We start from the raw sequence: 17,190 nt of genomic DNA, 5'->3' as shown, positions 1-17,190 counted from the left end.
GCACTTGTGTGACACAAATGTTATTTGACATTTGACAAGTTTTTTAATTGCGATATCATAGTGATGCCATCTTCTATTTGGAATTAGAACTTTTAGGCATAAGCAATTATGTCAAATTTCAAAAGCTTTTCCAGTGAAATTTAAAAGTGTTGTCTGTGGAGCATGTTGACCTTCAAACTATTAACATTTGGTGACACATTTGTCTTGCCAGGTTGAAGAATGAAGTTCCGAGGAAAAATTAAGTGTATAGGTGCACAATCCTTTATCCGAAACTCTTGGAGCCAGCTGGTTTTCCGAATAAGTGACAGTTCCATGGTAAAATAAACAAAACTTACAGCAGATGCACCTGTGAGTACCTGAGACAGAACAGATGCCTGCAGTGCTGGGCCACACCGCCACGTCACATCTGAGTGATGTGGGTCGAGTGAATGTGGAGTTGGGTTAACAGTTTGCACACCAAACAACCTTGCTCTGGAGAAAGAAACTTCATGAGAAAAACTTCGGATCGTGGAGCTTTTCGGTTAAAGGATTGTGTTCCTGTAGGTCATAATCAGCTCATGCAAAATCAGATCTTCACGTTTTGACGAAGAATAAATGAGCAAGCTCAAATTATGTCTAGAAATATCCAGAGATTCCATAAAATAATGTGCATATGGAAAATAAAACATACAGCTGAAGCTCTTACTATTTTGATTAATTCCAAACAGCATTTTATTATCATGTTTACAATATAGTGATTCAACATGATTTTGAGATTTCAATCAATCAACCACAAAACATGACTAAGAAACCTAGTTCATACATCTGAAGCTCTTACAAGTTGTCCATAAAGATCAGTGAGGAAACTTCAGTCAACTTAATTTGTTCAGAGGTTTTCTTAAACTTAGTTACCTTGCACAACAGATTTTGTGAATTTGTCTCTTATCTCAAGAGGGTTGGAATATAAAAGCAGAGATGTACTACTAAGACTTTATAAAGCTCTGGTTAGGCCCCATTTGGAGTACTGTGTCCAGTTTTGGTCCCCACACCTCAGGAAGGACATACTGGCACTGGAACGTGTCCAGCGGAGATTCACACGGATGATCCCTGGAATGACAGGTCTAGCATATGAGGAACGGCTGAGGATACTGGGGTTGTATTCGTTGGAGTTTAGAAGATTAAGGGGAGATCTAATAGAGACGTACAAAATAATACATGGCTTTGAAAAGGTGAATGCTAGAAAATTGTTTCTGTTAGGCGAGGAGACTAGGACCCGTGGACACAGCCTTAGAATTAGAGGGGGTCATTTCAGAACGGAAATGCGGAGACATTTCTTCAGCCAGAGAGTGGTGGGCCTGTGGAATTCATTGCCACGGAGTGCAGTGGAAGCCGGGACGCTAAATGTCTTCAAGGCCGAGATTGATAGGTTCTTGTTGTCTAGAGGAATTAAGGGCTACGGGGAGAACGCTGGCAAGTGGAGCTGAAATGCGCATCAGCCATGATTGAATGGCGGAGTGGACTCGATGGGCCGAATAGCCTTACTTCCACTCCTATGTCTTATGGTCTTATGGTCTTAAATCCACTCAAGGGACTGTAACGCACATTGTTGTATGCTTGATCCAGTATACTCAGGAAAGGTCAGTAATTCTGAGCTGACTGCTAAGTGATTTTTTTTTCTATACTAAAAATCATGGATTCGTAGAGTCATATAGCACAGAAACAGACCCTTTGGTCCAATCAGTCCATGCTGAACATAATTGCAAACTAAACTAGTCCCACCTGCCTGATCCTGGCCCATGTCCCTCCAAACCTTCAAAACTACATAACTTTGGAATCCTTTACCAGGATCCCTGTGGCCTTCTGTTCAAAAAGGTGAAGTTACAGTCTGAGTCATAGGACACAGAAACAGACCCTTCAATCCAACTCATTTGTGCTGACCAGCCATTTCAATCTGACCTAGTCCCATTTAACCCATGTTCCTCTTAACTCGTCCCACTGATATACCCATCCCCTTGCCTTTTTAAATGCTGTAATTGTACCAGCCTCCAACACTTCCTCTGGCAGCTCATTCCACACACGCATCACCTTCAATGTGAAAAGGTTGTCCCTTAGGTCTCTTTTAAATCTTTCCCCTCTCACCTATTCCTCTAGTTCTGGACTCCCCACCCCAGGGAAAATACCTTGTTTGTTTACCTTATCCATGCCTCTCATGATTTATAAACCTCTATAAAGGTCACCCCTTGGCCTCTGACACTCCAGGGAAAATAGCCCCTGCCTATTCAGCCTCTCCCTTGATCCACGTCTAAATAATTTAAAAAACAATCCATTTATGCAAGTGTAAATTCATTGTTTTATTGAAATACACAAGGAAGGCAAAGTACCAAATAATATGATTCATACAAAAATTGTCTAAAGATTCAGACTGCACTATGTATAGAATAAATTGTACAGATTATAGAAGATAAATGAAAGGTTAATGTACACATTTTTTTACATTCTCCTGATCAATGACTATTGACAGGAGGAAAAAAATCACAAATGTTTATGATCTCACTACTCGATTTTGTAGAAAACAAGTGTCAATAATCTCAATTGAATTGATGTACAAGTACCCTCTAATAAAGTGAACTGCTAATATTTATAGTTAAGGATATTTCTAGATATAATCAGTTTTGTGATTTTTCTGTCCAACTACTGTTGTGAATAATTTGATCAACTAATCAATTTCTCTGCCTATAGTTGAGTTGCTATAAATTACTTGTAATAGAAAAGTCATGCGCATAAGTTTCAGCTTTGTTCAAAATTCATTAATGTAATTCTCTTTCGAAAAGCTATGAGGGAAATTCATCAAATGTTACGTGAATTGACTAAGCTGTTATAAAATGCTATTGTTTTATGTAGCATCTTTTAATGTGGAGAAATGTGTAAAATATGGGCCCAAGTCAAAAGGTAGTGGATTGAAGATGGGCCCTAAAAGGAAGAGAGGACATTTAGAGAGACTTGAGAATCCCAGTTCTGGGCTATTCCAGGATACCAATCGAGATGACACAGAAATTAAAGTTTTAAAATGACTAAAATTTACAGCATTTTTCCTGATGCCTTTTCTAAAGGCTGAGGTGAAAATTTCAGCTGTAGGATGAGCTGAGTTATGTGAGGAGGTGGGCAACGCAATAGAGATAAAAGTATGGAGGACCTGAGGATTGCTAACATTTACCAGTATTCAGTTCAAGTAAAAGAGAAGGATAAACCAGGAAATGACTGACTAATAAATCTAATTAAGGAAGTTATTGAAAAACTTAGAGGGACAAATATAATTTTAGTTGGAAAGACGTAAATTAATCAAGGAGAACCAACATGGTTTTGTTCAAGGCAAAACATGCCTTATTAACTTGATGAGGTAACAAAAGACATTCATAGTGCAGAATATGTACAAAATAGCTTTGCTGAATGCCTTAAAGTTTGATACAGGAAGCTTATTAAGAAGCCAGGAGCCCAAGATGTTAAAGGAAAATCAGCGATTTGGATAAGAAATTGACGCAGTGAGAACAAAGGATGGGGGTAGTGGATGCATGTTTGCAATGACTGGTGTTCTCCAAAGGGCACTTTTGGGTTTATTATGTTTTGCAATTTTTGTAAATGGCCTAAACTTGAGTGCAGGGAACAATGTCACAAGTTTTGCAGATGATATAAAACTTGGCTAAGGAGTCAGTGATGACACATGATTACGGGCTTCATGATGAGACAGACAGTACTGAAATGGATTAAAGTATAGCTGATGGAGTTCAATGTGGAAAATTACCAAGTAATTCACTTTGGACTAATACAGAAAGATAGGAACAATAAAATGTCAGGATTCTAAAAACTGTAAATGAAGAGACAAGTTGGTGTGCATAAATGTAAATCCTTAAAAGTGGCACAGCAAGTTGATAAGTTTAAAAGTTAACAGCTACTTGGGTAGAATATAAAAGCAAAGCATCCATGCTCTGATTTTATAAATCTGTTTTCAGTCTTAATCAGAGTATTGTGGACAATTCTGGGCATGCCTTTCAGAAAAGATGTAAAGGCCTGAGAAAGGGGATAGGTGAGGAAATGGGACTGATTTGATTACTCTACTGAGAGGCACAAAGTCATTGAGCTGAACACCTCTTGTCTTTCAGTGACTCTATAAAAAGGATACAGAAAAGATTTATCACAATGCTACCACAGAAAAGTGAGTTGAATTATGAGGATATGCTGGGAAAGATCAGACTGTTAACTTGGAACAGAGGAGGTTATAATGTTACCTAGAGGTTTCAAGGTAGAGTAGCTGGAGTAAAACTATTGCCTTGTGAGCAGTCAATGATCACAGGTCATTGCTTTCAAATTGTTTCCAAAGAAAATGTAGAGGTGGGTGAAGATTTTTTTTTTCACAAACAGTAGAATTTGGAGCACTCCATCTAATTTCCTATATTTTTTAAAGCATAGTTTGGGCAGACAGTGATGGGAATTACATGGTTACAGGAAAAAACAAAGCAGAACTATGGTCCTAATTACAACCGTTTTGTCTAAGAGTCAGCAAAGGCACTAAATAACCTCTTTCTGTAAAATTTTATAATTCTTTCAGACATAGGTAGTCACAGTTGTGTGATTTTTGGTTATAGCAATTATAATGGGCTATAAATGATGCTTAAACCCGCTTAAAGCCATTCAAACCTGGATCTGAGGAAATGATGGGCATGGCTTTGGGTAATGTGCTCAACAATGTGAGAAAAAAGGAAAGTTAAACATGAGGGAGCAATGAACTCAGGTGCGTGAGTTTTATCTTTAGTAGGTGTGATGTTGATGATTTTGAAAGGGAGCAAGTGAATGAGAGAAGGCAGTCATCAATGTTCGTATGAGACTCAAGAAGTTGGTTGGCCTGCAGTTGAAGCAGCACTGTTGTTGAGGTAATAGGAAAGAAACTAGTCAGAACTGAGTTGATAGCTAAGAGGAGGGAAGCAGCAGATAACTTCAAGATTTACATCGTTTGTGACAACACAGGCAATAATTCTTAATGAAGATAAAGAAGCAAGATAGAGATTTCATAATGTATTTGATGATTAAGAAAAAAAGTAAAGATGAAGAGAAAAGGCTTTCCAGGATTACTTGGTGGCAGAAGATCTTTGCTGGAGCTTTGTGACTCACCACGTCTGGGGATGACGACTAAACCAATCATGTATGAGATACACTGTAGTTTACAGAACTTAGACTTTTGGAAGCCAGATAGGGATCAATATGAAAAGGCTTTTCAAGCTATAAAATTTGAATGGGGGAACAGAGATGTAGAGATGCTGCAGCAATATAAAACAAGACAAATTACATTTGGTTTTTATCTCAGAGTTAGACTTTAATTCAAACCAGACTAACAAGATGAATATCTCCTAACTGCAAGTTATTAATATTCTTGGTGAAAGCGAATGGACGCATAGCAATAAAAAAGTATAAATTTGATGCTAGTTAATACGTATATCAGCCATCTTTCAGTCTGGTGTAAAAGAAATTTCATGTTGCTTAAGTACACTTTGAATGACCTGGGAATGTTTGATATCTGTATGTTTCTGAAATGGAAAATAATGCAAACATCCCTTGTGATATTAGTTCAATGAGACTTTGGAGGGGGCTGAAAATTACAAAAATACAGACAATTTTTCAAACAACTATTTGAATGCCATAATAAATCTGAGCAGGCATTTCTAAACCAATACTGCTTTTTAAAATAAAGTTTACTTTAGCCTTTGCTGATCTATCCTACAGGATTATGACACAGGGGACAAAAATTATGGTTGCTTATATCCTGTTCATGAGCACAATGTTTACAGACACCGCACATCCAGAACTGGTAGTCTGCAATTGGCCGACCTGTCACAACACAAGTTGGAAGTTTCCCTTCTCCTCTGCAGGAAAGAAATGAGAAATTTTGTAGTTTCATTAACACAAAGTTTACAATAAATGCTTTGCAATAATTATAAGATTACATTGTTGTCATCCACCAAAAAGGCAAAATCAAAGTATTTTAAAACCAGCTCTTCAACTTGTCAACTGACCCATTCAAAATTAAGACAAGACACCATAGTTTTACAGGATCATCGTGCTGGTTTCTCATTAGAGTGGGATGACTGATGATGGTTTTACCCAAGGGCGAGTAGAGAGGTTGAGAAGGAGAATCTTTCACAGTAACCTCCAGCCAATAGTGGAAATTGAACCCACGCTGTTGGTGACACTCTACATTGCAAACCAGCCATCCAGCTCATTGACCCAAGCCGCTAGCTTAAGAATGGCTGAGATGTCTTTATTTATACAAAGCACCTGATACCAGGGTTAGTGTCTGATTTCAACTTCCAATTGAAATGATTCACATTATTAATACTCAAAATTTGTGTGACAGCACGCCACCACAGGATAGCTTTTGAAGCAAAAGACATATTTTATCTCAAAATTCCAACAAGTATGTCAACATACATTGTATATTTAATTACGATTTAAACTTCAATTGCTTTTGTCAGCAAATGTCATGGCTATCCTTCTGTATAAATCAAAACATGGAAGAGCATTCTTGCACAGTTCAGTCCAATTTTGACTCACTGAAATTCTTTCAGGTTTATGTTAGCTGCAGAATGTTAGTTTCTACTGGGAATTAATTAACAAGTACTGTGGAAAAGGCTTGGCAATATTTCCTGTCCATCCACAGGGCCACTCTAATAGCACTGAGATTTCATCCATGGCCTATCTTTTTTCTCATCTTGGCTACAGCTCATAGCAGAATATGCTTAGCTATTGAACTGATTTCCTTGTAGATGCTGAGGAGCTGAACCTTACCTTCTTTCATTCCTGAGTTTATAATCCCCACTGACCTCTTTCACTACTCAACATCAGCCAAAATGTTTCTCTAATTTAAATGGATGGCTATATTTTTTCTGATTATAGAGACCCCAATAAAAAAAACTCTACATTTTGCCCAATTTTCAACCCTTTCTCCATCTGCTTATGCAGGCTACAATGGACCTTTAAGTATTCTTGGTTCCAGTTTGATACACAAAATCATAAAAACATATCTCATACATTGTCAAGGTCGCCTTTTACATTTCAAAGCCAATATCTGCCACTGGCTTTTTCTCCTTCACCCGTCAAAACTTTTATCCATGCTGTTCACATAGAGTCATAGAGATGTACAGCATGGAAACAGACTCTTGGGTCCAACCTGTCCACGCCGAACAGATATCCCAACCCAATCTAGTCCCACCTGCCAGCAGCCGGCCTATATCCCTCCAAACCCTTCCTATTCATATACCCATCCAAATGCCTCTTAATTGCACCAGCCTCCACCACATCGTCTGGCAGCTCATTCCATACACATACCACCCTCTGCGTGAAAAAGTTGCCCCTTAGGTCGCTTTTATATCTTTCCCCTCTCACCATAAACCTATGCCCTCTAGTTCTGGACTCCCCAATCCCATGGAAAAGACTTTGTCTATTTATCCTATCCATGCCCCTCACAATTTTGTAAACCTCTATAAGGTCACCCCTTGCTGTCTTTGGATGAATACCACTCTATTTAAACTTTAACTTCTCACATTATATCCCAAACAATGCCCTACTCTCCTGTACTCCTAGCCCCATTAACTTTGTTTCAAATTTTCCAGTTTACTGGATTCCAAATTCTCAACCTACAAAGTTTTATATACCTTCATTATTTCTTTCCTCCTCTGAAGAACCTTTCAACATGTGTCAACATGAGCATTGTCCTTCAACTCCGATTTGGTGGCACAGCATTCAGCACCTTGATCTCAAACTGTACACAAAAATGCTTCTCATAAGCTCTTCTTTCTTCCTATCCCACTAGCAAAACGTTTCTTCGCATCTGTAGGCTATGCATTTAGTCACTTTCCTAACCTTTCTACTATTTAATAATGTCCATTTTCTCATTGAAGCACCTCGGAAAGCTTTGCCATATTAAGGCTTCTATTGCAATAATTTTTTTTAAAAAAACAAACAATTTACACCAACCCTTCTGGGAGACTGTCCAAATCGGATTTCTTGCCATCTTTAGGACTGTGCTTGATGAAGATCTCAAGGGCAAGGTCTTCATATTGTTGCCTCTGTTCTGAAGTCAGCATGTCTAAAGATTCAAGCTTGATAAAAGCTTTTGAACACGTCCCAAAAGCCCGATTTGCACAGGCAGCGAGGGCCAATAAAGAGTAAATCTCCACTGAGGGAATTATGTCTTCATAGTCCCGCAGATGAAGTGCTGCAAATTTACAACACAAAATTGTTTGGCTTCATGACAAACTAGCTGCAATAAACACATACAATCAAAAGACTCATCTTAATCAAAGGACCACCTCCAAACTAATGACTCAAAATTAAACTGTATTGAAGGATATTAGAATGCACATGTATTTGCTTTGATCGTTCTGATCCATATGTTTTGAATCTCACTCATGTGGCTCAGGGGATCCTCTTATGAACTGGCCTTCTGGATTAAGATTGGACTTGGGGAATAGCATAGTCTGGTATTCTGCCTTGACCTAAAGCAATCACTTAAATGGGGGTTTATAATACAGATATCTATACTAATGTAGAATTCTAATGTAAGGACAGAATGTAGAATTCCATTCACAATTAGATAAGCAAAATAAAAAGTGAATTCCCTTAGAGACACAGGAAGCTCTAAATCCTGGAGGTGTGTGAACTAATTCATGTAATGTCTTTGCAGTGAACATGTTTATTTCTAATTTTCTGAATTTGTTGATTTATGAACATGTTACTTTCACTAACACAACTATCTCTTTTGGGTAGAGATACTTTTCAGCAATTAACAAGATAGCCTCATCAATGTATGCAGGAGGATCTTGCACAAATGACAATATTAAATGGTTCCTAATTCAGAAAGAAGTGAAAACCACTGCTTGAGAAAAGTGATTGGCATAAATCAAACTTGCATCAAAAATCGACAAAAAAAACGAACTACTGCTAAGAGACGGATAGACAGATGGAAAGAGATACAGACAGTAAGTTCAACAGAGCCTTCACAGGGCATTATTTTCAATTCTAAAATGAAAAAAGATTGAGATTCTGAAGGGAGATTACAGAGAGTTAGGCAGAAATTTAAAAAGGAGGTCCTCAAGGGTAGTAATACCTGGATTACTCCCAGTGCTACGAGCTAGTGAGGGCAGGAATAGGAGGATAGAGCAGATGAGTGCATGGCTGAGGAGCTGGTGTATGGGAGAAGGATTCACATTTTTGGATCATTGGAATCTCTTTTGGGGTAGAAGTGACCTGTACAAGAAGGACGGATTGCACCTAAATTGGAAGGGGACTAATATACTGGCAGGGAAATTTGCTAGAACTGCTTGGGAGGATTTAAACTAGTAAGGTGGGGGGGGGGGGGGGGGGGGGGTGGAACCAAGGTGATAGTGAGGAAAGAGATTGATCTGACACGGGTACAGCTGAGAACAGAAGTGAGTCAAACAGTCAGGGCAGGCAGGGACAAGGTAGGACTAATAAATTAAATTGCATTTATTTCAATGTAAGGGACCTAACAGGGAAGGCAGATGAACTCAGGGCATGGTTAGGAACATGGGACTGGGATATCATAGCAATTACAGAAACATGGCTCAGGGATGGGCAGGACTGGCAGCTTAGTGTTCCAGGTTACAAATGCTACAGGGAGGATAGAAAGGGAGGCAAGAGAGGAGGGGGAGTGGCATTATTGATAAGGGATAGCATTACAGTTGTGCGAAGGGAGGATATTCCCGGAAATACATCCAGGGAAGTTTATTGAGTGGAACTGAGAAATAAGAAAGGGATGATCACCTTATTGGGATTGTATTATAGACCCCCAATAGTCAGAGGGAAACTGAGAAAGAAACTTGTAAGGAGATCTCAGCTATCTGTAAGAATAATAGGGTAGTTATGGTAGGGGATTTTAACTTTCTAAACATCGACTGGGATTGCCATAGTGTTAAAGGTTTAGATGGAAAGGAATTTCTTAAGTGTGTACAAGACAATTTTCTTATTCAGTATGTGGATGTACCTACTAGAGAAGGTGCATAACTTGACCGACTCTTGGGAAATAAGGCAGGGCAGGTGACTGAGGTGTCATTTTGGGGCCAGCGACCATAATTCTATTCGTTTTAAAATAGTGATGGAAAAGGATAGACCAGATCTAAAAGTTGAAATTCTAAATTGGAGAAAAGCCAATTTTGACGGTATTAGGCAAGAACTTTTGAAAGCTGATTGGAAGCAGATGTTCGCAGGTAAAGGAATGGCTGGAAAATGGGAAGCCTTCAAAAATGAGATAACAAGAATCCAGAGAAAGTATATTCCTGTCAGGGTGAAAGGGAAGGCTGGTGGTTCAGGGAATGCCAGATGACTAAAGAAATTGAGGACTTGGTTAAGAAAAAGAAGGAAGCATATGTCAGGTATAGATAGACAGGAGAGATCGAGTGAATCCTTAGAAGAATATAAAGAAAGTAGGAGTATACTTAAGAGGGAAATCAGGAGGGCAAAAAGGGGACATGAGATAGCTTTGGCAAATAGAATTAAGGAGAATCCAAAGGGCTTTTACAAATATATTAAGGACAAAAGGGTAACTAGGGACAGAATAGGGCCCCTCAAAGATCAGCAAGGCGGCCTTTGTGTGGAGCCTCAGAAAATGGGGGAGATACTAAATGAATATTTTGCATCAGTATTTACTGTGGAAAAGGATATGGAAGATATAGACTGTAGGGAAATAGATGGTGACATAATGCAAAATGTCCAGATTACAGAGGAGGAAGTACTGGATGTCTTGAAACGGTTAAAGATGGATAAATCCCCAGGACCTGATCAGGTGTACCCGAGAACTCTGTGGGAAGCTAGAGAAGTGATTGTTGGACCTCTTGCTGAGATATTTGTATCATCGATAGTCACAGGTGAGGTGCCGGAAGACTGGAGGTTGGTAAATGTGGTGCCATTGTTTAAGAAGGGCGGTAAAGACAAGCTAGGGAACTATAGACCGGTGAGCCTGACCTCGGTGGTGGGCAAGTTGTTGGAGGGAATCCTGAGGTACAGGATGTACATGTACTTGGAAAGGCAAGGACTGATTCTGGATAGTTAACATGGCTTTGTGCATGGGAAATCATGTCTCACAAACTTTATTGAGTTTTTTTGATGAAGTAACAAAGAGGATTGATGAGGGCAGAGCGGTAGATGTGATCTATATGGACTACAGTAAGGCATTGGACAAGGTTCCCCATGGGAGACTGATTAGCAAGGTTAGATCTCATGGAATACAGGGAGAACTAGTCATTTGGATACAGAACTGGCTCAAAGGTAGAAGACAGAGGGTGGTGGTGGAGGGTTGTTTTTCAGACTGGAGGCCTGTGACCAGTGGAGTACCACAAGGATCGGTGCTGGGCTCTCTACGTTTTGTCATTTACACAAATGATTTGGATGCAAGAATAAGAGGTAGTGTTAGTAAGTTTGCAGATGACACCAAAATTGGAGGTGTAATGGACAGCGAAGAGGGTTACCTCAGATTACAACAGGATCTGGACCAGATGGGCCAATGGGCTGAGAAGTGGCAGATGGAGTTTAATTCAGATAAATGCAAGGTGCTGCATTTTGGGAAAGCACATCTTAGTAGGACTTATACACTTAATGGTAAGGTCGTAGGGAGTGTTGCTGAACAAACAGACCTTAGAGTGCAGGTTCATAGCTCCTTGAAAGTGGAGTCGCAGATAGATAGGATAGTGAAGAAGGCGTTTGGTATGCTTTCCTTTATTGGTCAGGGTATTGAGTTGGGAGGTCATGTTGCGGCTGTACAGGACATTGGTTAGGCCACTGTTGGAATATTGCATGCAATTCTGGTCTCCTTCCTATCGGAAAGATGTTGTGAAACTTGAAAGGGTTCAGAAAGATTTATAAGGATGTTGCCAGGGTTGGCGGATCTGAGATACATGGAGAGGTTGAACAGGGTGGGGCTGTTTTCCTTGGAGCGTTGGATGCTGAGGGGTGACCTTATCGAGGTTTACAATGTTATGAGGGGCATGAGGAGCGTGGATAGGATAAATAGACAAAGTCTTTTCCCTGGGGTCAGGGAGTCCAAAACTAGAGGGCATAGGTTTAGGGTGAGAGGGGAAAGATATAAAAGAGACCTACTTTTTCACATAGGGAATGAGCTGTCAGAGGAAGTGGTGGAGGCTGGTACAATTGCAACATTTAAGAGGCATTTGGATGGGTATATGAATAGAAAGGGTTTGGAGGGATATGGGCCGAGTGCTGGCAGGTGGGACTAGATTGGGTTCGGCTATCTGGTTGGCAAGGACGGATTGGACTGAAGGGTCTGTTTCCATGCTGTACATCTCTATGACACTATGAATTTGCACTGACGTACTGACAACCAAAATTTGTAAAGAGGTTATGCAACTGACAGACCTATGGGAAATGGAATTTGATAATTATAAATGTAGAGTATTATACAGAAATGAAAAAAATTGTGCCATGACAAGTAGCTATACTTGAAAAATATTTCATCGTTTAAAAATAAAACCCTTTGGCTCATTTTGGGCTTGGAAAGACACAATACAAAAACCAAGTGTGACTATAAGTATATAATTAACAAATCAGAATTGGACTAGAGTTTAAATGTACAAAAATATGAAGAATAATAATTATGGATCAAAACGTTTTGCTGAGTAGCTGTGTATGAGGTAACAAATGTTAAATACTTAATCCAGAAAGATCAACAGATATAGTAAATAAGCTAAAGTCACAGTAGTTTTACCAAAGCGCTGTTCTCTTATTGAAGACAGACATGAATGGTGGTGGTTTAACCTGAAGGTCATCAAATCTCAGAAGCAGGTGAGAAGGAGAGTCCTTCATGGTAACCTCAGCCAGTGCAGGAAGTGAACCCACACTGTTGACGTCCAGCCAACTGAACCATATACAAGGTATAAAAAGATTATTAGGAGAAAGTGAGGACTGCAGATGCTGGAGATCAGAGCTGAAAATGTGGTGCTGGAAAAGCACAGCAGGTCAGGCAGCATCCAAGGAGCAGGAGAATCGACGTTTTGGGCATAAGCCCTTCTTCAGGAAGCCGGAAGGGCTTCCTGAAGAAGGGCTTATGCCCGAAACGTTGATTCTCCTGCTCCTTGGATGCTGCCTGACCTGTTGCGCTTTTCCAGCAACACATTTTTCAGCTCATACAAAGATTATTACTTTGTTAGCCAATAAAGTAGAACCAAAGGTAATTAACGTAAATTAGTAAATGTTTTTTATTCATTAAATAATTATACTAAGGAAAATTAAAAGGGCAAAACCATCAGTTGTTCACCAAACAATTACATGCCACAGTGATATTCTATATAATGTAATCTTCATTAGTCATGTTTTATGTTTTCATCAGACATGGAAATCACTAGTAAACTCGATATTTGTTGGCCTTCCCTAATTGCAGTTTAGAGCAAGATGCTAAGCCACCATCTGTCAACTGCTGCAGTTCATCTGCTGTTTGTTAGGCCATTTCAGAGAGTAGTTCAGAGACAATCAAAGCGGGTCTGGAATTACGTGTAGGTCAAAATAAACAAGATGGCCGATTTCCTTCCCTAAAAGACATTAGAGATTCGTTTTTTTTTAATATAAATGACAATTGTCTCATGGCATGATTACAAAGTCTAGCTTTCAATTCCAAATTTATTAGTTAATTGTACTGAAATTTCACCAACTGCTGTGATCATGCCGAAGCATTAGTCAAGACCGAAGGATAATCAGTTCAGTGATATTACCATGATGCTACTGACCCTATAACAACTCTGCCCTAGAATTAACTAACTGAAATGTGAACATGCAGAGCAATTTTCTGAACATATGAGATAGTTATTATCTGCTTATTCTACTATACAGTTCTGCTGTGAACCTGTATAATTTAACTCCTGTGAACAAAATGTATAAAGGCAAATATCCTAACTTCAATAATATACTGTAGTTTAAATATATATTTCCAAAGGTTAACCAAAACAGATTTTAAAACAGCTCAACATCTCAAAGATTTTGAAATAGAAGCCTTGTTTTCGCTGACAAGCTGCAAAGAAACAATAAACGTTCGTCTGTAATATGAAAGTTTGTACTTTTTGCGGCCATCCTCTCAAATTCTGTTTTTGATAATTGCATAAAGATACATTGAGAACTGTTAATTCTGGCAGACATTGCATACTTTTAGGAAATAAAAACTAATTATTCGTAGCATCTTCAATTTGGGATATCCTAAGCTCATGAAAGGCACAAAATAAATGCAAGTGGATGACATTCAAGCATTTACGATCAATAAATATTTAAACTAAAACCAGATGTTTCAATGTTCAAAGTGGTGCTGCAAACTATTTTACAAGAAAAGGCAGTGTTGTAGCAACATAAAATATAACAGACTGCTTAATAAAATAAATCAGTGTCTCCATGACGGTTTACCAGAGTAAAATAGAACAGTTGATGGAAGATGCACTAGACATTCCACTGTGGTACCGCTGCATAAGATTAACGGCATGACAGTACTGTAGAATTTACTGAAAGCAGAAAAGGAATATTGCTAACCAAGTATGACAGCTCAGCTGAGAAAAACTCTTTCAGATACAAATACCACTGAATATTTTGGAAATGACTGAAACATTTTAAAAAAGCTCACCCATCCATGCATCACTGTGTCACTCATGTACTGTACATACTTGCATTTAAGAAGGGAAATACAATGAAACAAATTTAAAATACTGTCGTTTCCTGACCACTCTCATACAGAACACCCCACTTAATGTTTCTGTCAAGCAGAGTCAACCTGATCTGAATGTATTCTAAGGAGAACTCAACACAATCTTGTTCAGCCAGAAGTGCAAGATCAGCAATTCAAAGTGCATTGCTTCCTTTCCCAATAAAAGCTAATCCAATTAGAAATTACAGAGATGTGTTTATACATTTGACAGCAAAATCAGCTTAAGCTAGAACACATGAAATGTCGTGAAGCAGCTGAAAAGTTAGCAAACAACTACCCATAAACAGATTAAGACCATAAGACATAAGAGCGGAAGTAAGGCCATTCAGCCCATCGAGTCCACTCCGCCATTCAATCATGGCTGATGGGCATTTCAACTCCACTTACCCGCATTCTCCCTGTAGCCCTTAACTCCTTGTGACATCAAGAATTCATCAATCTCTGCCTTGAAAACATTCAACGTCCCAGCCTCCTGCACTCTGTGGCAATGAATTCCACAGGCCCACCACTCTCTGGCTGAAGAAATGTCTCTGCATTTCTGTTCAGAATTTACCCCCTCTAATTCTAAGGCTGTGTCCACGGGTCCTAGTCTCCTCGCCTAACGGAAACAATTTCCTAGCGTCCACCCTTTCCAAGCCATGTATTATCTTGTAAGTTTCTATTAGATCTCCCCTTAATCTTCTAAACTCCAATGAATACAATCCCAGGATCCTCAGCTGTTCCTCGTATGTTTGACCTACCATTCCAGGGATCATCTGTGTGAATCTCCGCTAAACACGCTCCAGTGCCAGTATGTCCTTCCTGAGGTGTGGGGACCAAAACTGGACACAGTACTCCAAATGGGGCCTAACCAGAGCTTTATAATGTCTCAGTAGCACAACGGTGCTCTTATATTCCAACCCTCTTGAGATAAATGACAACATTGCATTTGCTTTCTTAATCACGGACTCAACCTGCATGTTTACCTCTAGAGAATCCTCGACTAGCACTCCCAGATCCCTTTGTACTTTGGCTTTATGAATTTTCTCATCGTTTAGAAAGTAGTCCATGCTTGTATTCTTTTTTCCAAAGTGCAAGACCTCGCATTTGCTCATATTGAATTCCATCAGCCATTTCCTGGACCACTCTCCCATACTGTCTAGATCCTTCTGCAGCCTCCCCACTTCCTTAGTACTACCTGCCTGACCACCTGACTTCGTATCATCGGCAAACTTCACTAGAATGCCCGCAGTCCCTTGATGCAGATCATTAATATATAATGTGAACAGCTGCGGCCCCAACACTGAACCCTGCGGGACACCGCTTGTCACTGGCTGCCATTCCAAAAAATAACCTCTTATCCCAACTCTCTGCCTTTTGTCACTCAGCCAATCTTCAAATCCATACCAGTAGCTCACCTCGAACACCATGGGCCCTCACCTTGCTCAGCAGCCTCCCGTGTAGCACCTTATCAAAGGCCTTTTGGAAGTCTAGATAGACCACATCCATTGGGTTTCCCTGGTCTAACCTACTTGTTACCTCTTCAAAGAATTCCAACAGGTTTGTCAAGCATGACCTCCCCTTACTAAATCCATGTTGACTTGTTCTAATCCGACCCTGCTCTTCCAAGGATTTAGAAACCTCATCCTTAATGATGGATTCTAGAATTTTACTAACAACCGAGGTTAGGCTAATTGGCCTATAATTTTCCATCTTTTGTCTTGATCCTTTCTTGAACAATGGGGTTACAACAGCGATCTTCCAATCATCCGGGACTTTCCCTGACTCCAGTGACTTTTGAAAGATCTCAACCAACGCCTCCGCTATTTCCTCAGCCACCTCCCTCAGAACTCTAGGATGTAGCCCATCGGGGCCAAGAGATTTATCAATTTTAAGACCTTTTAGCTTTTCTAGCACTTTCTCTTTTGTAATGGCAACCATACTCAACTCAGCCCCCTGACTCCCTTTAATTGTTGGGATATTACTCATGTCTTCCACTGTGAAGACTGACGCAAAGTACTTATTAAGTTCTCCTGCTATTTCCTTTTCTCCCATCACTAGCCTTCCAGCATCAGTTTGAAGTGGCCCAATGTCTACTTTTGCCTGTCTTTTGTTTCTTATGTATTCAAAGAAACTTTTACTATCATTTCTAATATTACTGGCTAGCCTACCTTCATATTTGATCCTTTCCTTCCTTATTTCTCTCTTTGTTATCCTCTGTTTGTTTTTGTAGCCTTCCCAATCTTCTGATTTCCCAGTGCTCTTGGCCACTTTATAGGATCTCTCTTTTTCTTTAATACATTTCCTGACTTCGTTTGTCAGCCATGGCTTCTAATCTCCCCCCGGATAATCTTTCTTTTCTTGGGGATGAACCTCTGTACAGTGGCCTCAATTATACCCACAAACTCCTGCCATTTTTGCTCTACTGTCTTGCCTGCTAGCTTCTGCTTCCAGTCTATTTTCGTCAGTTCCTC

At 39.6% G+C, this 17,190-nt stretch overlaps 1 protein-coding gene across 3 annotated transcripts in view; it reads right to left on the bottom strand.

Moving 5' to 3' along the window:
* Positions 1-1,560: 1,560 nt before the first annotated feature.
* wdr35 (WD repeat domain 35) overlaps positions 1,561-17,190 on the bottom strand; it is a 105,749-nt gene continuing 90,119 nt past the window's right edge. For all 3 annotated transcript variants that reach the window (XM_072562613.1, XM_072562623.1, XM_072562630.1), the window contains 2 exons: positions 8,002-8,242; positions 1,561-5,891 (listed from right to left, as the gene is read on the bottom strand). In XM_072562613.1, the coding sequence (XP_072418714.1) occupies positions 5,741-5,891; positions 8,002-8,242 (392 nt within the window). In that variant the 3' untranslated portion in view covers positions 1,561-5,740. The remainder of the gene's footprint in view (positions 5,892-8,001; positions 8,243-17,190) is intronic.

This window comes from Chiloscyllium punctatum, chromosome 3 (assembly GCF_047496795.1).
Source record: "Chiloscyllium punctatum isolate Juve2018m chromosome 3, sChiPun1.3, whole genome shotgun sequence".
In the NCBI taxonomy this organism is placed as follows: Eukaryota; Metazoa; Chordata; class Chondrichthyes; order Orectolobiformes; family Hemiscylliidae; genus Chiloscyllium; species Chiloscyllium punctatum.
The sequence above is the reverse complement of the archived record's forward strand: the minus strand, read 5'-3'. Positions and strand labels throughout refer to the sequence as shown.